The sequence below is a fragment of the Rhododendron vialii genome, chromosome 10a, assembly GCF_030253575.1.
Source record: "Rhododendron vialii isolate Sample 1 chromosome 10a, ASM3025357v1".
Classification (NCBI taxonomy): Eukaryota; Viridiplantae; Streptophyta; class Magnoliopsida; order Ericales; family Ericaceae; genus Rhododendron; species Rhododendron vialii.
The window spans coordinates 9254113-9275119 of NC_080566.1; the positions used below are offsets into that span (position 1 = coordinate 9254113).

General features: G+C 38.1%; 1 protein-coding gene and 1 non-coding gene across 3 annotated transcripts in view; one reads left to right on the forward strand and one right to left on the reverse strand.

Moving 5' to 3' along the window:
- Positions 1-755: 755 nt before the first annotated feature.
- LOC131302612 (uncharacterized) overlaps positions 756-21007 on the forward strand; it is a 28246-nt gene continuing 7994 nt past the window's right edge. Inside the window, exons 1-22 of one of the 2 annotated variants that reach the window (XM_058329336.1) lie at positions 756-1007; positions 3391-4412; positions 4709-4824; positions 4961-5169; positions 6180-6299; positions 7219-7341; positions 7405-7551; positions 7962-8017; positions 8124-8223; positions 9518-9635; positions 9805-10014; positions 10682-11006; positions 12046-12139; positions 12321-12429; positions 12567-12835; positions 12939-13063; positions 13314-13548; positions 14186-14374; positions 14493-14779; positions 17137-17341; positions 17432-17671; positions 19501-19586. In XM_058329336.1, the coding sequence (XP_058185319.1) occupies positions 3589-4412; positions 4709-4824; positions 4961-5169; positions 6180-6299; positions 7219-7341; positions 7405-7551; positions 7962-8017; positions 8124-8223; positions 9518-9635; positions 9805-10014; positions 10682-11006; positions 12046-12139; positions 12321-12429; positions 12567-12835; positions 12939-13063; positions 13314-13548; positions 14186-14374; positions 14493-14779; positions 17137-17341; positions 17432-17671; positions 19501-19586 (4187 nt within the window). In that variant the 5' untranslated portion in view covers positions 756-1007; positions 3391-3588. The remainder of the gene's footprint in view (positions 1008-3390; positions 4413-4708; positions 4825-4960; positions 5170-6179; positions 6300-7218; positions 7342-7404; positions 7552-7961; positions 8018-8123; positions 8224-9517; positions 9636-9804; positions 10015-10681; positions 11007-12045; positions 12140-12320; positions 12430-12566; positions 12836-12938; positions 13064-13313; positions 13549-14185; positions 14375-14492; positions 14780-17136; positions 17342-17431; positions 17672-19500; positions 19587-21007) is intronic. The other variant, XM_058329337.1, reaches the window with a different exon arrangement.
- On the reverse strand, positions 6934-7041 carry LOC131305830 (small nucleolar RNA snoR100). The gene has a single exon (XR_009193387.1). It is a non-coding gene; the product is annotated as a small nucleolar RNA snoR100 (small nucleolar RNA).

A 21007-nucleotide genomic window follows, 5' to 3' on the forward strand; every position in this document is an offset into this window, starting at 1 on the left:
AAAAGAAGAAGGTAATATAGTGGAGGTGTTACACTTTTGGGGCGTGTTTGATTAGTGGATTGAGTGGTGGGATAGGATTGTTAAGGTGGGGATGCTCCAAATTTATTGTTTGGTTCTATTTCCATGGGCCGGATTAATAGTCTCAATGGATTGACAATCCCCCAAAATGATGGGATTAAAGTTTGGAAGACAATTTTGTTCACAATCCTATTTTATTCTATCCAAAATAAATATGTTGTTCACAATTCTATAATCTAATTCTGTCCAAAACAAATATGAATAAAATATTCATCTCATCATTAATAATCTCATCTCATTATCAATTACAATCCTAATTCCACCTCATTACGAATCTCCAAATGTGTATCAAATACGTCTAGGAGTAATAAAATATTTGAAAAAAAGTAAGTAATATCATTTTCAAAAAAAAGAAGTAAGTAATATTATTGTGGTCTTTGTGGGAGGGAATAAGGCCCGTTCCAATTCATAGAAAAGTATATTTTTTGAAAAAGAAGACAATTTTAAGTTCAAAAATTACGTATTTAGGTAAATAATTTTTTTACTAATATAAATCTTATTTGATAGATCTTGTTAAGATTCTTTTATGCTGTAAAAAAAAAATAAAAAAATTATATATTATTTTTATTATATGTAAATTTGAAAATTGAAAAAAAGAACTTTAAAGAAAAGGTTTATGGGAATGGGCCTAGGTTACTATGTTAACTTTGGTGGACTCCACTAGTCTCTTCTACGATGAAGTCAGTCATGTCATGAAACCAAAGGAGAGCAGAGATCGATCATAAAAAAAAAACACACACAAAAGGCAGACCAGAGAACACAACCGGAAACCCAAAGCCAATTCGTCACTGTCGAAACCCCATCGTCATCACTGTCGAAATTATTTCAGTAGCAAACGGCATATTCGATCACTCTTTCCTTTCCACTCGGAGGAGAAGCAGAGCAGTGCAACTTTCAGTCCAAACCCTAAGCCAAAATGATGAAATCAGGTATGTAAGATCAAACACTCGTTGTTCGAACACTGTCGAGCGTATTTTTCGGCGGGTTCAACCCACCTTCAAGTCCGAATTTGTGAACATAAAGGCCTAGAAAATACTTTTTTTTTCCTCTCGATTTGGGGCCCAAAAACCGGGCCATTCCGACTACGATTCTGGGATTCCGACCATGATTCTATGCCATTTTGATTTTGTAGACCAGTTCGTATTGTTTAGTGTGTGAATCGAAACCGTGCCGTACGATTTAAATCACGAACTACCTTTCATTGCTGAACCATCCACGAGGGTGGTTGATTAAGAGGCTATACGGACTAGATTTTGCAAAGTAATTGACTCCAAACCGAAAAATCTGAAGTTAGCTTAAAGTATTGTGAATTGGGTTATGAACTATAGAAGCAATATATGCATTATGTCAAGAAAAGGAAATTAGATGACAGGTCTGAGGAAAGAGTATCGAAGGGGATAAAATTGGGGACTGGTTTGAGAACCATCCTTGTAATAAGTTATTAACTCAAGAGTTTTATAGCAAATTATTACCAATATTTTCCCATCGGGATACGTATCGTGTATCTTTTTTTCATTTTTAAGAATACTAAAGACAAGAGTGGGGAAGGAGAGTGAGTATTTGTATTGCACTTGAACTCAAACTTTTTTTTTGGTTTGGTACAAAATGGTTAGAACCCATCCCTATTTGTACTACTCCATGGAAGACTATAGTACTCTACAGAAGACTCTAGTATAAAAATATTTTCATATAAGATAAATTTTGAGGTAATTCTAGATACACATGAGACAAATTCTCACAAAAAAAACTCTAGATATTTCACAAGGATATTCTAGAGCGTTAGATATTTTAGAGTTTCTAAGAACTAGATATCTATATATTTTTCAATAATATCTATCATATTTTGGTTTTGTCAATTGAAGCTTTGTCAAAATTCTAAATTTATTTTATGTTTCAACAATGTTAATCATAATTAAAATATAATTAAGAAGTAGATACATCTAATAACACCAACAAACTATGCTTACATTTAAAAAAAAATTAAGATGCAAAATTTCAAGTCTCTCAACTGGGGCGTATTACATTAAGGCTTATGTTACCTTTGTTAGGAAAAGAAAAGTAAGACAAAATACAATCAAAGTATGGTTCTTTCTTTTTTACAAAACCTACATTGAGGTTGAATTTCTATCAAAGGGTTTGAAAGATGACATAATTAGATCAAACGGCTTAGATTAATGCATTTGGGGTTCCGCTTCTTGAAATAAGGTCGGACTTTTTTCGAATAAGTAATCGTAGGATAAGTACAGAATTAGGATACGCGTATAAATCGTAGGATACACGGTCATATCCTAATATTTTTATACAAAAATGATACATGATGGGATACGTATCCTCCCCCAAAGGAGGCGATACAAATCGTAAGATACGTATCGTGTATCGTAAGTTTTTAACAACTATGATTATTACTATTCCATAAATATATCAGTGCCATCACAATAAGAAGCACATCTTAATTGGATGTCTTCCCTCGGGAAGGCATGCTGTTATTACTCTTTCTGGTGGAATTCTGTTGAGTAGTGCAACATTCTTATGCTTGAAGAGGGTTATACGTCAGCTTGAATTATTTGGCATTGAAATGGAGGATTGAACAGGCTTTCAAGATATTTATACAATCATAGGTAACATAGTCTGTACACTATGCATGTACTTTTCAATCTTTTCAGTGCATCTTGGCCCCCTAAGGATGCGTAAATACTAGTTCAATTGTTTATTGAACTCAGAGGCTGACTCCTTTCTTTTCGGATTCAAATGAATGGTTAACGTAGTGCATTCGTATCTTGATGTTCTTCTATTTTTCCAATTGAAAAGAGATTCTTTATGTGACTACTGCATATATGTTGTTGGTTTTTCTCCTTTGATGCATGATCTAGTTGCATACTTGGAAGTTTAAGCTGCTTTCCTTTGGAATCTACTGATTTCATGATCTGGATTTAGTTTTTGTATTGCCATCTCTCATTTACTTCAAGGGATAGGCCATGGCGTTTTGTTCTTTCTTGGATAATTCAGAATAGAATGCATTAAGAGTGAAAAGTTTTACTCAAGGTATACACCAAAGCTTAACAGAAGAGAGTTCTATATAATCTACACGGTTTAATTTGGTCAGGGACCTCCATGCTGGATAAGTTTCTTTTGACCCCAATTTTGATATCGTGATATGTTAGAAATAGATCCAAGCTAACACATTAACTTGGTGCTTATAAGATTACAGACTCTGGAATTGATAACCACTGTATGATGTTTCTTTCGATACATGGTTTTTCACTTTACCTACTACCAATTAGTCAGTGAATTAACAGTGGATCCTCGTGGCAGGGTAAGGTTCGATGCATCGTGAATGGAAGGGTGGTACTGTTAACAGGAATTCTATTTTTCCTCAGCATGTATGGGTTACATAATAATTGAAGATGGTGTGAAGGAACTTCACTTGCAACTGATTAGATCAGACCAACTCCAGGGAGCCGAGCTAAATCTGAGATTTGTTGCATTTACTTGTTCACTTTGGGTGGGGTGATGCATCCTGCGTTAATTCGTGGATCTCTCTGCTGGTTTATTTTGTCTGGTCATGTTTTTTTATCAGCGCTTTCCTTAAGTTCAGATGAGTCGCAAAACAGGTTAACTATCTACTCTAGTTCCTTGCTACACAATGGTTCTGATATCAGCTCCTCGATCTATTTTCAGACGTCAGGTTATTCTGTGTCGACTAGTTCTGTATCTTGTGAGGAACTGGAAGGTGTTGGATCATTCAACACCACTTGCCTTCTGAATTCGAACTTGTATTTAAATTCGGATCTTTATGTATTTGGTGCTGGAAACTTAAAGATACTCCCAAATGTTTCAATTTTATGTCCATTAGAAGGCTGTTTGATAAACTTAAATTTATCGGGAAATGTTAAAGTGGGTCAATATGCAGCTATTGTTGCCGGTTCTGTAACTATTGCTGCAGCCAATCTGACTATGGAACATGGTTCTTCTATAAACACGACATCATTGGGCGGATCACCACCTTCTCAAACTAGTGGTACACCATTTGGCCTTGATGGAGCTGGTGGAGGGCATGGTGGCCGAGGTGCCTCCTGCTTGAAAAGCAATCGAACAAATTTTTGGGGGGGAGATGTTTATGCTTGGTCTACTTTGTCCAAACCGTGGAGTTATGGGAGCAAGGGTGGTGGCACTACTGCTGGACGTCAGTTTGGGGGTAGTGGTGGAGGATGTGTTATGCTTGAAGTGAAGGACATGCTCTTTTTTAATGGATCTGTAACTGCAGAAGGAGGGGATGGAGGACCTAATGGGGGAGGGGGTTCTGGTGGAAGCATTATCATTCATGCCTTGAAGCTGTAAGTACATTCTACCTGCTCAGAGCAATCAAATGGTTGTTCTCTTTTGGTTTTTGTTTCTTTTCTTTTAGGTGTGTTGAATTATAGTAGAGAATAAGGTTCCAGTAGAAAGATATCTACGCAAAATAGAGTCTGATTTTGTTTGGATCTTATGTTGTATGCTTCCTATTAATTTGTTTCCTTGGACTAAAAAAAGATGCTGGTGGCACCGTAACAGTTGGAACTTGTAACCTAGTTATGTACTCTTATTTATAGGATACTTCCCACTTTATTTTTTCCCATGTTTATTTGGATAGGAAAGGGTTTGGTACCATAAGTGCTGCAGGAGGGAGGGGGTGGGGTGGAGGCGGAGGCGGAAGAATATCACTGAACTGTTACAGCAAACAAGAGGACGTAAAAGTGACGGTACATGGTTCGTTCTGAGAACACATATGTATTTGACAGTTTCTAATAGAAGTAAACAGTTGCTTATGAGGTTATTTCTTAAGGCTATTCATGGAAATATCTTTGGTGCTCTTTATCCTATGTGATCGATATTTGTTTGACAGGTGGTTTCAGTATTGGCTGCCCTTGGAATTCAGGAGCAGCAGGAACTTACTTTGATGCCTCTGTGCGGAGTTTAAGAGTTGGGAATGACAATATTACTACAGAAACTGAGACTCCCTTGCTGGATTTTCCCACAAGTCCATTGTGGTCAAATGTTTATGTTGAGAACAATGCAAAAGTTTTGGTGCCTCTGCTATGGACAAGAGTTCAGGTTCTCAAATCATAGTCCCCTACATTTTGTTTTCTACTGGTTTGTATTGATTTCAATTTGCCTAACTTTCGTTTTTTCATGTCTGGATTAAATTTACTTTCTTCGCAACATGCTGTAGTGCATATTGCCATAGAGGCTCAGCTGGTTATGAGCACTAGTAAGGGCGGAGGGGATCTGCTGCCTTCCTTTCTTTTCTTTCTTCTTTCTCTTGTATAAAGGCGTTATGCTTTTGGTACAATATATACTACCGAATCTGTTATCTATATCCCCATCCCCAAAAACAAATAAATGAATAAATAAAAACACTCTGGCATGGGAAAATCTACTCTGCAGTACTTGTCCTTGTACTACTCTGCAGTACTTGTCCTTGTATGCATAATGAAAAACGATACTATAACTAATGGCTTTACATGCATTTAGTTACGTTTCTACTGTTAACTACCGTCTGACAAATTTTTAGTTAGATTTACAACAACAGAAGACCCCCTGAAAAAGAAGGAAACAAGAGATTGGGGTTCTCTACTTCATTGTTTAAGTATTTATCTTAATAAGTAGAAGCGGGGATATTTTACTTGTTTTCCATGCGCATGAAGGATTTATTTTTCCACTTTTCATTATCCGCACAAGTAGAAACAGAGATATTTTACTTGTTTGCTATCTCATTTTGAAATAGTTCAGGTTCTATGTTAAAGATGGCGATTTTTAAGAATGAATCACTTCTTGAGTATGTGAAATACAAATATACAATACTATCGAACACGCATACGTTCAGTTTTCTGTTAGAGATGAGTTCACATTTCAACTTGCTAAATTGATATCTCATTCTGCAGATGAATTTTCTTTCCACATAAAATTGTTTGTCTTTTTTTTTTCTGCTCAAATTACTTTCTTTGTTCAGAGGACTCAATTTCCGGAAATCATTATCTATCCTAGTTTTTACGATCCATTTGAATGCATACTCTTATCGAAATATACATAATAATATTTTATTGCATCCTTTGGTTTTATAGGTGAGAGGTCAAATTAGTTTACTTAGCGGGAGCAGCATTATCTTTGGACTGTCTGAGTATCCAATCTCGGAGTTTGAGGTTGTAGCAGAAGAACTTTTGATGAGTGATTCCAGTATAAAGGTAGGAAAATGACATGAATTTAAGCGCTGTCTCATGATGTATTTGCCTTGTCCATTCTTTTTCTCGACCATGTGAGCTACGCACCTTGATGAAGTACCAGTAACTGGCCTTTTTTTTTTTGTTTTCTGTTGACTGATTCCTCACATGATCCACTGTCAGAATTAATATCCTTTTGCAGTTACCCTCACTTTTTTTCAAGGATAAGGAGCCAAAACATCTGTCTTTTTTTTTTGGCTCGGCAACCAAATCATCTGTCTTGTGAATATTGATTATGCCACTGGCCCACTCATATAAATTAGAAGGGGAAACTATTTAGCTGCCTTTCTACTTGGACCTCCAGCTAATCTGCTCTCCTTCCTAAAGTTGCATTGACAATTGGCATCCTCTAATTTTGGATTTGGGTAATATGCACATTTCATATGCTGGCCTCAGTTGATCAAACGTAATTGGATAACCTTAGCAACGTTTTCAAAATGGCAATTTCATTGTTATTCAACAACGGCAACAAAACCCATGTAGTCCCCAATCACTGGGGGAATGGGCGGGGAAAGATTGGAGACAGACCTAACCTTTGGCAATAAGTACAAAATGGGCTGCTCTCAGAATACCTCTGAAACAGTGGCCCCCCTATACCTTTTTTTCTGCGGAACCGTGTCCCCAAATCAAAGCCAGATGGCATCAGAGAGGGTAGGCCTAAAGACCCAATTCAATTTCTTTGCACATTACCATGTTTCCTGCATTGATAGTCTAGAGCATCGGTATGCACAATTGGCAATTTCTTTGTTATTGAAGTTAAAAAAGGATTCAGTAGGTGAAAGCTAGAAAGTGTCATAATGATGCACCTAAAATGTTGAATGTAAAAAAAAAAATTGTTTTGTTCTTCATGGTATTCTGATTGAATTCTTCTCTTCAACTGAAGGTTTATGGTGCATTCAGAGTCTCTGTCAAAATGTTACTCATGTGGAACTCCAGAATCCAAATCGATGGTGGTGGAACTGTTACTACTTCCATCCTTGAAGTGAGGAATCTCGTTGTTCTTACGGTAGGGCTGTTGCAACTCATCCTTATTTAGTGGTGAAATCAGAGTCTTGAGTTTTTTTTCTAGTTTGATCCCTTTTCTTTGCAGGAAAACTCAGTCATCAGTTCGAACAAAAATTTGGCTGTGTATGGTCAGGGATTTCTGAAGTTGACCGGACATGGTGATGCAATTAAAGGCCAGCGACTTTCCTTGTCACTGTTTTATAACATTACTGTAAGATCAGATCTTACATGTATGTGGGTATCTTAAAAGATCCTTGTCTGCAATCATGTATATGATTGACTTACTTGGTTTTTAATCTCTAAAATTATAATTTGAATCAAAAGATGCACTATTTTGTTTCGTAATCATTGAAAACTTCTGTACATGCAAAAAAAGAACAAAGAAAAGGTGCATTTCTTGTGCACTCATGCTTGTTTGCAGTTGATTAAAGACTACCTTACTTATCTTATCAATTGGCTAAGCTGGTCCTTGTAGCCCCCAGATGTCGGTGGTAGTGTTTTTGTGCCTTATTTTAAATAATTTTGTCAGTCTACATAAACCATTTTTGCTTTATCCAGTTAATAATGTTTGTGTTGCCTTTTTTATCCATACAATGTTTTACATCTTATATCTGTTGACAGGTTGGGCCAGGTTCTCTACTCCAAGCTCCATTGGATGACGATAATAGTAAGAGCATGTGAGCATGATATCTGGCCCATTTTTAAGTACTGCTGATTATGAAATTCATTTCGTGTAAAAAAACGTGTTTTTGCTCCTGAATTTGATACTGCCCTTTTTGTTAGGGTAACTAAATCGCTTTGTGAGAGTCCCTCATGTCCAGTGGATTTAATAACACCACCTGATGATTGCCATGTTAATTACACGCTGTCGTTTTCACTGCAAGTAAGATTCTATTATTTTTACTTTATTAGCTGCAAGTAGTTCTTCCTTTTGTCCTTATATAAAATTTTGTTGCTTGATGCGTTGATGGAAATCAGCCTTGATTGGGTTTTTAATTTCTTTATAGAAATTGAAAGCCTTTTACAAAAAATAGGGTAACGGAACAGGTAACTTTGGGCCTTTGACCATCACAACATGCCTGCTTGACCGATTAAATTTAAACCGTTGTTGGAGATATACTGTATGCAACACACTAATATCCTGTTGAATGTAATTTTATATTCCATACCTTTGCTAGTCTTATATTCAGTATGAAACATAATAGACTTACAAACTCTTCAAAAATAAGAGGGAAGCAAAAATTAATGAGCAAATTATATTATATCGAATACATCTTGGGTGTGAAATGTTGGTATGCTGATAGTTGAAACAAATGCATACTTATTTCTTTTGTTGCTTTTGGGAGCTCACTTTTTGTTCCTTGTTATGCATTGGCATATTCAACATAACAAGGTTGTATGCTTGCTCCAGATAATTGAACATGTGGTGGTACACATCCTATAATGTTTCAAATGATGATTGATACCATCACTGTATACTTGCACATTGTTAGAGCTTGTCCCACGTTGGTTTAGTTATCACCTTCAAAGCTACTGTACGAATCTGGGCATCTTTTCTATTCATTGCCAATTGGTTTTGAGTTGGATGTTTGAACCTAGTATCAGAGCTATGATTTCAAAAGCTTTTGGGCAAGCTATATTTTCCTACTGATCGCTTCTCCCTTTGTTTGTGCCTTTAGTGTACCTTTGGTTGTTATGATCCCTATGTCGTGAATCCTTTGTTTCTTTCTCCATTGGTGCTAGAGTGATAGAGCTTGTTCCACCTCTCACCTTCAAAACTAATATATGAGTGTTCGACCTTGTTCCACATCTCACCTCCACTCATTGTTGAATAGTTTTGAGTTGGATGCTTTGTGCATATTGCCAAAGGTTAGGTCTGTCTCCAATCATCCCCTGCCCATACCTCCAATTGGGGACTACATGGGTTCTGCTGTTGTTGTTGTCGTCTTCCGCATTTGCCATCATTTCACATACTACCAACATTTCTATGTTGTTGTTTGGTGGTTGTGAATCTTGAGCTCTACCATATTGCTATTGAGTGGCTGCTGAAAGCACAATTCTTGTTTGTGAGCAACTGAGTGACAGGAACATAATATCTGAAAGGCTTGAATTTTCCTTCTGTCTACCTTTCCCATACATTTGGCGAACTAACTTCCTGTTATTGTTCAATTATGCAGATTTGCCGGGTCGAGGACATTCTTGTGAATGGCCTCATTAAGGGGAGTATCATCCACATTCACAGGGCAAGGACTGTCATTGTTGATACTGGTGGCATGATAAGTGCATCAGAATTTGGTAAAATTCTCTGATTTCTTAAGTTTTGATCCCTTATCAAATTCTATGTAAAAAAACATTTCAGTTGTTTTGCTTTATTTTTTGAGTCTCTGAAGGTTCTATAGTAAAGAAGTCTTTGATTTTTGCATAAAAGTACATGTGTTTTGGACTCAAAGAAGACCTTTTTCAGGATGCAGAAAAGGTATTGGTAGGGGCAACTATTCGAATGGTGCTGGTGGTGGGGCTGGACATGGGGGGAGCGGGGGCTCAGGGATTTTCAATGGGATGGTGGCTAAAGGTGGCAATATATATGGTGATGCTGATCTACCTTGTGAGTTAGGAAGTGGAACTGAGGGCCCTAATGACTCTAATGGAAACGTGGCTGGAGGCGGAATAATAGGTAAGCTGTTCTTGAGCTTTGAACTTCGACAGAAATGGAAAAAAAAAGAAATAAATTGTTAGTAAATCAGCATGCTCGTTCATCTAGTGTTATTATCATCAAGTAATTCTTAGGAGAAGCTTTTCATCTTTTCTGGTTATCAACCATCTTTTCCTATATTCTATAAACATAGAATGGTTAAATTGGTTCCGTGAATTTGGAATAAAACAAAATGAAGGATAGGTACATGTATTTCAAGGATGCCTCTGTGGAGTTTGAACTTAGAAACTGAATTTGGATTTTGGAGGCTAGAGTGTGATATTTGCCGTCTATTTGGACTTTGGTTCTTCTCCTTTTTATGGGGATTCTTCTATTAATCTGTTTAGTTGTAGTGATTGGAAATTGGTTTGTGAATTGTGGTTAAAAGGCTTTGATAAATTTGTTTACTTTTTCCTTTGTGTTGCTCCTTGGGGGACTTCTTATCCTCTTAACTTCTTTTATTCTTCTTTTCTTCTGTTGTCGCTCCAATAACTTCAGGAGGCCATCACAAACCACAAGGTGATTCGTAAATAAAGAGTAAAAAAGAGATGCAGTTGTGGGGTTTATATAGTTAGGCTTCACACTATATAGTTAGTTGATTCTGTTCTATGAGTCATGCTTACCTTTTGCTCTTCTTTCTGTGTACTAGTGTTGGGATCCATGCAGTGGCCTCTTTTAAGGCTCCAAATAAATGGCTCTATGAGTACTGATGGTCAAAGCTGTGCAAAACCAACAAAAAACGGCAATGGTACTTTGATTGGTGGGCTTGGTGGTGGTTCTGGTGGGACAATTCTTCTTTTTCTTCAAGCACTTGTCCTTCAGGAGAACTCCTCTTTATCTGTCAATGGTGGCCATGGTGGTCCTCTTGGTGGTGGTGGTGGTGGTGGTGGAAGAGTCCACTTTCACTGGTCCAAGATATATGTGGGGGACGAATATGTTCCTCTGGCAAGTATAAGTGGAACCATCAACACCAGGTATGCAGCCTGTGTCTCCTAACTGTGGCATCATCCATGATTACTTTTGCATCTATCATTGTGATCAAAGGCTAACTGAGGCTCATCTAGTATGAGAGCTATGTTTCTGAGAGGTCTTGGGTTCAAGTCTCTTCAATTGCATTTCTTCTCCTTTTTCATTATGCTTGATACTTCTCCCCATCGGCCCATCGTATCCTGTTTCATTGTGGATATCTGCATCTTCACGTGCTAGGCAGATTTCGTAGCAGTTTAAGCTTTTGGGACAAAGAGAACTTATCATGGTATGAGAACTTAGGTTGGGAGAGGTCTTGGGTTCAAGTCTCTCTGTTTGCATTTGGTATGCATTTGTATTCTGCTTGAAACCTTCTGATCTTGTTTCGCTCTATCTATGGTTATTTACATCTCCACTTGCAACTTAACATGGTTTGCTATAAATTGTGGGACCCATGTCCTAACAACTTAAGTTTTTGGGAGAATTGCAAACTTAACATGGTTTCAAAGCCCAGGTTGTGAGAGGTCTTGGGTTCAAGTCTTTCCACTTGCATCTGGTCCCCATTTGCTTTCTGCTTCTCTCATTTGTATAACTTTTGGGGCTAGGTTCTACCCAAAACTGTGTAACATGAGCTAGGTACATGGTATGGGTAAGGTGCGTTTCTCTGGCATGCACGCCACAAGTGCTGGCGAGGGAGCATGCCAAAGTGAAGTCCCACATCACCTCGGTACCAAAGTGATATAAAGTACATAAGCGTGAAGGTACCCTCACTTCAATAGCTTGCTTTGGGATTGAGTTCTTCCCAAGACTGTGTAAAATCTTTCAAATATCATTTGCTTGTTTTTTTATTTAGATGTAGCCGTATTTGCCCAAATGCAGAGTCCATTTGTTTTGTTTTCAGGAAAATCCTTTTTGGTGTGGAGTTATGAGTACCAAGTGTTTAGCTCTCTGTCTTAATTGTTTTATCTGGCTGTTGAAACGGACTGTGCTTCCTCTTTGTAGAAGAACCATTTACTTTTAACTAAATTTAATTTCAATGTCTAATAGTGGGGGTGCTGGGGATGCTGGCGGTCTTCATGGAGAAGAGGGGACTGTTACAGGACAGAAGTGCCCTAAGGGTCTCTTCGGTACATTCTGCCAGGTGTCTTTTTTTTTCCATTTTCTTTTGGCTTTGGATGGTTGCTGTCTAAAGTTGAACTTGAACTGCGACGCTCTTTGTTGCTTTCATTAACAGCATTATACAACGTAATGTTATCTGGAGGAAAATGTAAAATATTTTTCCCCCGCAATCATAAAAAACTTGTTATTCTTCTTTCTTTTAGGAATGCGCCATTGGCACTTACAAAGATGTCGAAGGCTCCAATGCAAGTCTGTGCACTCCTTGTTCCCTCAAGATTCTTCCAAATCGTGCAAGTTTTATATATGTACGAGGTACTCTGGGCTTGAGTTATCTTTTCCCTGCGTTCTTGGTGTTTATTTACATATCCTGTTTTCTTTTCCCTTCTCTTCATTTTGTCGTGGGATTATTTTAGTTTATTCATTGCCACATGGATTTGCATCTATTGTAGGGGGAGTGACTCGGCATTCTTGCCCCTATAAATGTATGTCAGAGAAGTACAGGATGCCAAACTGCTATACACCTCTTGAAGATCTGATTTACACATTCGGAGGGCCTTGGCCTTTTGCACTTTCGCTGTCATGTATTTTGGTGCTTGTAGCTCTGTTGTTAAGTACTTTGCGAATCAAATATGTTGGGTCAGATTCTTCGTATCTCACTGCTAATTCAATTGACCGCCAAAGTCATCACCATTTGCCTTCTCTCCTTTCCCTATCAGAGGTACATTGACCTAAGCAAACATTCCTTCGTTACAATTTTTATGTATGTAGTGGCATAGTACATTTTTTTGTTTTGTTTTTGTAAGCCATAATTACACTCATAGGTACGGGGGACCAGAGCTGAAGAAACTCAAAGTCATGTTCACAGAATGTACTTCATGGGTCCCAATACTTTCAGGGAACCCTGGCATCTTCCTTACTCTCCTCCCAATGCAATTATCGAGATCGTGTAAGAAACTACTTAATTACTCATAGGTTGTGAACTTTTGCTTCCTTTGGTACTCCTAACAAGACAGAAGCACAAGTTATTCATATATGCAATTGCTCTTGTTATTAGTTGAGGGAGAACTCCATATTAAAGACTACGAATAGAAAAACCCTTCTCCCATAGTATCAAAACAAATTTCTGCTAAATTTACTTATTCCATATCATTGCTTGCAGTTTGCCTTTGTGATTTCCAAAAGATTTTGAGTTGCAGGTATGAAGACGCTTTTAACAGATTTATTGATGAGATCAATTCTGTTGCTGCATATGATTGGTGGGAAGGTTCGGTGCACAGCATACTATCTGTACTTGCGTATCCTTGTGCGTGGTCCTGGAATCAGTGGCGTAGGAGGAATAAAATCCATCGCCTTCAGGAATTTGTGAAATCAGAATATGATCATTCTTGTCTGAGATCATGCCGGTCACGAGCTCTATACAAAGGAATGAAGGTTTGAAAACACTCCATCACTTTCCATTGCAATGTGCCAATATCTAAGTCCACTTGTAGGTTTCCTCAAATATCCTTGGAAGATACTTGGATTGATGTAGACTTTCCTTACTTGGGAATGGGATTGGTTGATGATAATGAGGGACACCGACGATATTTTTCCTGAGTTTAGTTTCAGTAATCTAGGTTCTTTGAGAATATTACAATTGGACTAACGTTGTCTAATCAGTCATACCAGTAGGTATTATCTCAGGTTTGATCTCCAGCCAACTTATGTGGTAGGTGAGGGATATTGTGGATTGAAGTCAGTATGGTATATCCAAAGGACATTGGCGTGTTTGTCATCAAGAAAAAGAAAGGATAAAATGGGGATATAGAAGCGGATATGCCTCACCAACACAACACAATAGCAAGAATGTATCAAAATCAAGGAGGCATGACATTTTCAGGCTTAGCCCATAAGATTTCTCTAAAGATTTCCCTTCTTAGAATTCTAGCTAATCATGCGTCCTAAAATTCTAGACTTACAACACAAATTTAATGAGAGCATTTTCCCATGTTAGAATTCTAGCTAATCCATCATCCTAACCTTTTCCGCCTGCTTTGTGATGTTCTTGCACAAATTGCAATTTGTGCAGGTTGGAGCTACCCCAGACTTGATGGTTGCGTACATTGATTTCTTCCTTGGTGGTGATGAGAAGCGTTTAGACATGGTAACAATTATACAGAAGAGATTTCCGATGTGGATAATTTTTGGTGGGGATGGCAGCTATATGTCACCCTATAATCTTCATAGCGACATGCTATTGACAAATCTTCTTGGCCAGGTATCTTGGCAATTAAAGTCAGTGTAGTTGCAGGAGTTGTTCATTCGCATATTAGTTGCCGGAGTTGTTCACTCGCATATTTTTATCTGACACAAAGGTTATATCTTTTCATCCGCAGCATGTCCCTGTAACTGTCTGGAATCGCTTGGCAGCTGGCTTGAATGGCCAATTAAGGACAGTTAGGCATGGGGCCATTCGTTCTGCTTTAGTCCCTGTTATTAGTTGGATCCGAAGTCATGGAAACCCACAGCTTGAGTTCCATGGAGCTAGAATTGAGCTTGGATGGTTTCAGGCTACTGCTACTGGCTATTACCAGCTTGGTATCTTGGTAGTGGTTGGTGATTACTCTTTCAACATTCTGCATCAATATGATTTATCAGACAAAAGTCGTGATGAGTGTCCAAGGTAACTTTGTGTAGTTCTACTTAAGGCCTTTTTTGTGTAGTTCTATTTAAGACGTTTCTTCATCCAGTGTATCGAATCGTGGTTAATACAATTCTTGCAGCACCATATTTAACACCTTCTTAATATCACAATATTTTTTGGCTTTGATTTGGGGGGCATGGTTCCATGACAAAACAGGTATAGGGGGCCACTGTTTCAGTGGTATTCTAAGAGCAGCTACTTTGTGCATATTGCCAAAGGTTAGGTCTATCTCCAATCCTCCCCCGCCCATCTATGTTACATGGATCCTTCATTTTGGCTCAAGTACTCATGTCGATGTGTCCGACACCTGTATCCTTTTGGACACTCGGATCCTCTAATTGTTAAGATACTTACAGAAAAGGAATATCAAATTAGCTCGAAAAGCGATATTTTGAGTATTTCACATAAACAGGAAATAGGGAAATAGCAAAAACATAATTTTCTTAACCCTTTCTTGTTTAAATACATTTGTAAACATAGTTTATGGTACATAATATCAGAAAATTATGCAATATATAATACAAACGAGAGTTCAGGATATGTCCCCGTACCGTACCCAAGTTGGGGACACATATGCACGTATCCTAAGATTTAAGTTTAGGAAGGTCCAACGCTTGGACTTGCATCCACACCCGATACTTACATCCGAGTCCATGTAACATAGCCACCCATACCTCCAATGATTAGGGACTACATGGGTTCTGCTGCTGCTGCTGTTTTTTTTTTTTTTATCAGCAAAAAGATTTTATTAATCTCCAAATTCGAAAATTACAAAGTCTCCGAATTCAAAAATTATGAAGATTAAAAGGACAAGGACAAATGAAAATGAAAATTACTTAGTGTTCACAACTACCCGAGACCCAATCGGTCAAAAACCAACAAAACCCTAAAACAACCCCACAGCCACCTGCCATCCAAAATCCTACACCTAATTGAATTCGAAATGTCGCCGCCTCTGTTGTGAGGATCACCGTGAACCCGCCGTATGTCACCGATCCCAATAACGCCCCAAGAGACTTTAGCCACAGACATCTTGCAACCCAACCAGGCCCCACCATCCAAAGTTGCCGCCGTGCACCTCTGAACTTGCTACAACCAAGCTTTGAACCCAACCCTTGAGAAAGACACCACCTTCGCCTCCATAGCACTGACACTCCCCTGCACGGTTGCAACTGCTCCTTGCTTCCAAGCCTCTGCCGTCGCTCACAAACCATCCACAAACCTTCTCAGAAAACCCCCAAACACCTACAAACCCCTGAATCACCCGAGTCTGAACAGCAAAGCACCGAAAGCTGTAAAAACAAAATAAAACTCAATCCTAAACAACTACTAAACGAAACCCAGATCCACCGCCGCCATCGCTGCCTCTTAAAACCTCTGAACACGAAACCAAGCCAAATCCGGCCAAAACCACAACCCCACACCACCATCCAAACAGCCCCATCAACCACAGCCCCAACCAACTGGTTCTGTTGTTAATATCAGAATATTTTTTGTCAACTGTAAATCCAGTTGTCCCATATGCTATGGGGTTCTGGAAAACTGATGGGTATGGGTTGGTTAATATTGTATTGCAATCTTTAGATGATTGGGATGAGGATGTTTGAATTGTGATTTTGTCTTCTATTTCATGGTATTCATTACCTCGCAAGGTTTTAAATAATGGTTTCGGGACACGTAATGATCATGGTCGTTGTGTAACAATATCTGGAGTATCAATTGTAGCGATTGCGAATTTGTAAAAAGCATTATTGACAATAATTTTTTTATAGTTCCTCAATCATTCGCAAGGGTCGAGTATCAGCTGTAACGGTTGTAAACCAGTCTGTGAATCAAAAACTACCAATACATGTAAATCAAAAACTACCAATACATATAGGAAGCATGCGATTTTTTTTTATCTCGCAGATATATCAGGGTGTAAACGGCAGATATAAATACCCCCCTCTAATAGATTTTTGGCAGAGAAAGAAACTAACGGTGCTGGTGTGCTTCCTGTTGATTAAAATTAGTGACAAGTGCATCAACAACCAACAAACCGTACCAAAGTTGCAAAATAATGAGTCATTGCACAGTTTAAGTCCCACTGAAGTGGCGTGCTAGGAGATAGGATGGCTTATAAACCCTTCAGAATTATTTGCACAAATTGGCTGCTCTTAGATTAGAGCATTCACTCCGATGCTCAAAATCCATCTTCCTTTCTGCACATATCAGTGGCCCTCAGGTCGTTTATTTTTTGTTTTTGTTGTCATAATTAGTATATTGCAATCTAGACAATGCAATGGCAAGTTTTGCAGGCTTCACGATTATGATTTTTCCTATGTTCCATATTATAGGGAAGCTGGGGCTGCAACACAGAAAAGTCATCAGAAACTGCATCAGATTAATCAAACAAGTAATGCATTATCACGCAAGAGGATATCAGGTGCAGTTAATGGAGGTCTAATAAATGATGCGACTGTGAAATCTTTGGATGTTAGAACAGACTTTCTACTCCCACTTTCCCTATTATTGCACAACACAAGACCTGTTGGACGTGAGGTACTTGGATGATATTAAAGGAAGCTCCTATTTGCCTTGATTGGGTGTTATTTATTAACAATCTAATATCGTAAATATTTTGTGTTTCAGGATACCGTACAGTTGTTGATTTCTATCATTCTTTTGGCAGACCTTTCCGTCACCCTCCTTACGTTGCTCCAATTCTATTGGATATCTCTTGGGGCTTTTCTCGCTGTTTTGCTTATTCTTCCTCTGTCCTTGCTTTCTCTCTTCCCAGCAGGCTTAAATGCCATATTCAGTAAAGGGCCTAGAAGATCTTCACTTGCTCGGGTCTACGCTTTATGGAATGCTACCTCTCTGTCAAATGTTGTAAGTTTTTACTATGTCTGCCGTTAATTTTGCTGTATTTAAAGTTGCGTATTTTACAGCTGTTCTATTAAAGCTCTATCTTTGCTTTGTTACATTTTATCTGTCTTTCTTAGGGAAAATATTGAGGAAATAAAGAGGAAAACACTTTTGAATTGACAAACTCATGCTTTTGAACATAGGCGTCGCATCTTTCAGAACGTGTATACCAATACGCAATCCGTGGGGCTATGTGTGAATTCTGGTCGCACTGGGTTCAGTTCCCAAGTGAGAGAATGGATTCAATTTTTTCCATAGTCCGAAAGGGAGGAGGCCTTATGTTTTGGTTTAACTCTTGAAGACACGGCTAGCGGTTTTTCGCTCGACTTTGGTTCATGGACGATAGTTGTTTTATCACTTTCATCTCGTCATTCTACCTTTCTTTGCAAGTCAATGACTATATCAAGGAAGGTGGTGGTGGTTGTAGGAAGAATAATGTTGAAAGTTGTGTATGGGTGTGTGTGAAAAATATCAAGTGTGTGCAAGTGTCTATCAAGTGCAAGGGTGAGAGAGGGAGTATAAGTTGTTTGAGTTTCAGTTTTCAAACTTAAAGCTTTTGTCTTGTACTATTTTCCTCTCACACAGTAAGGAACGGTTTCTGTCTTGTGGATGTAGGCGCATTTTTGTTGTACTACCTACTGCCTTCCTAGCTTTTTGACTAGGGCAAGAAACAAACCATTGTTGCAAGGTCTAGTGAAGAAACAGAGTATAGAGCCATGACTCACACTACATGTGAGATTGTATGGGTGAGAGCTTTACTTGAGTTAGGTTTTGGTGTGCAAGTACCTGTCCCTAGGTATTGTGATAATTAGGCAGCAATCCATATCGCTTTAAATCTGGTAGTTCATGAGAGAACCAAGTATATTGAGGTAGATTATCACATTGTTCGAGAAAAGATTGATGATGGTGTGTTGGCTACTCCCTTTGTGTCTATAGGAGCTCTGTTGGCTGATATCTCACCTAGTTGTTATTCAAACCACATTTAGAGTTGTTATGTAAAGCTGGGACTTCGTGATATCTATTCTCCAGTTTGAGGGGGGAGTGTTAGAATATAGTCAGTATTGTGATTGTACCACATTGGTTATTCTTGTCTTGTAATGAGGTATCGAGTAATAAAAATAATACATGTTATGTGTTAGGATTAATTAACACCTTAAACACTTTTGTCTCTCTGATAACAGCGCGGTTTAAGCATATAGGGTATCTCACCAAGGTGGAGATTAATGATTTTTCCATGTAATAAACCCTAGCACAACTCTGCCTTGTTCTTCTCCCAAAGGTGGAATGACAAGAGATAAAAGACCATACAATTATTGTGTTTGATCCAAAGTCAAAATAAACACTAGCCATCTCTTCATGAATTAAACCAAAAGATATGGCAGCTTCCCGGGCTTTGGAAATCCATGGACAAGATTCTCTTCTCTCTCTTGGGAATTCAAACCATACCCAGAGATTGAAGAAAATCTTAGTGTCAGATTCTCTCTTTGTTTGTTCATTCCAAAGAGGCTCTACTGGAAAGGAGATTTTCCTCAAAATGGCCCCTTGAAGTGTTTCAACTCACATACCTTTAAACCATGTGATGCAATCTGACAAAGCAGTGTTATCATTTCTGATTGGAGGGTAGAGAAATCTGTTATATGTTGTATTTGAGTGATGCATTTGTACAAAGTGGAGTATCTGACACTTGCCCAAAAAAAAAAGAAAGAAGTGGAGTATCTGACACATCATATCATGTTCATCAGATATCTTTGCTGCTTAGTTTGATAAAAAAAAAAAAAACTGTCCTTTTGCAGGTTGTGGCTTTCATATGTGGCATTTGTTACTATGGATTTTCCTCTTTGCAGCCACCTGAAGAAGCAAACATGTCAAATGCAAAAAGGTGAGATTGTTGAGCTTTGAGAAAATGCTCTTTGGAAACAATATGGTTGCATTCTTGGGGTAACGGTGATAACCATGTGCTCATGCTTGCATTGTTGAACCCACGTGAATGGCAATTTTGCTAGTTCGTTCTCTCTTTCTTTCTGTTTTTTTTCTTTTTTTTGATAGAGTGCTAGTTCTTTCTTAGACATTGGCTATTGTAGATGTGTCGATAGAATTTGGGTAAAACCCATTTCAGATTTGAAGGCAGATATAGATATGTCAATAGAATTTGGGTAAAATCCATTTCAGATTTGAAGGCAGATATAGTATTTAACAACCTGAAATTGGAGGCAGATATAGTGTTTAAAACCCCTTTGCTAAACAATGAAACTATTTCTTTCGAAAGTTAGTTTCCTTCCCTTTGTTAGAAGAGAAAGGCATACAATATAATTGTATCCCACGAAGATGATGTTACAAGAGAAAAAGATAAAAATTATATATGCTGTTGTTTGAGAGAATAGAAAAGTGTATATGCTGTCAATTAACCCTAACACAAACGACTGTTATTTATATTAATCATATCGTAGTACAAACATAACTAATCAATGTGGGACTCATACTAAGGCTAACAATATTCTAACCCTCCCCCTCAAGCTGGAGAATAGATATCATAAAGACCCAGCTTGTTACATAACAACTCTAACCATGGTTTGAACAATGATTTAGTAAACATAACTACCAATTGTGTGCCTCTAGCCACGAAAGGAGTTGCAATCACACCACCAGCTAACTTTTCCCGCACAAGATGACAGTCAACTTCAATGTGATTATTTCTCTCATGAAACACTGAAGTAGATGCAATGTGAATCGCTGCTTGATTATCATAGTCAATAAAGCTCTAACACTCCAAAAGGGCACCGTATCCACGTATTGGACACGGCTTGGGGACACGGGGGCACGGCTGGGGGTCAAAATGTAATATTTTTACTTTTTTGGGGGTTAACATGAAATTATTCAAAAAAATTGGAGTCAACTGTAATTATGCATTTGAAAAAAAATTATACAATTAGTGAAATTATTCATATACAATGATGGTTCATAAAAAAAAATTTATGAATGATAATATATATTTTTTATTTATTTATTTATACACGTGGCATGTCCTCCGCCGTGTCCATATCCCCATTTTTTTAGAATTGCCATGTTCCGTGTCCGTGCTACATAGATCATAGTACAAATTCATAGGCGATGGCACACTAAATCCTATCTCCTCAAGAAACGAGCGGGCCCATACAAGTTCACATGTCGTGTGAGCCATGGCTCGATATTCAGCCTCTGCACTGCAACTATTGTCTACTTCTTACTTTTTCAATTTACAAGATTTCCCCCAAGAAAGACACAATATCTTGTAGTGGATCTCCTACCCAATCGGAATTAGTA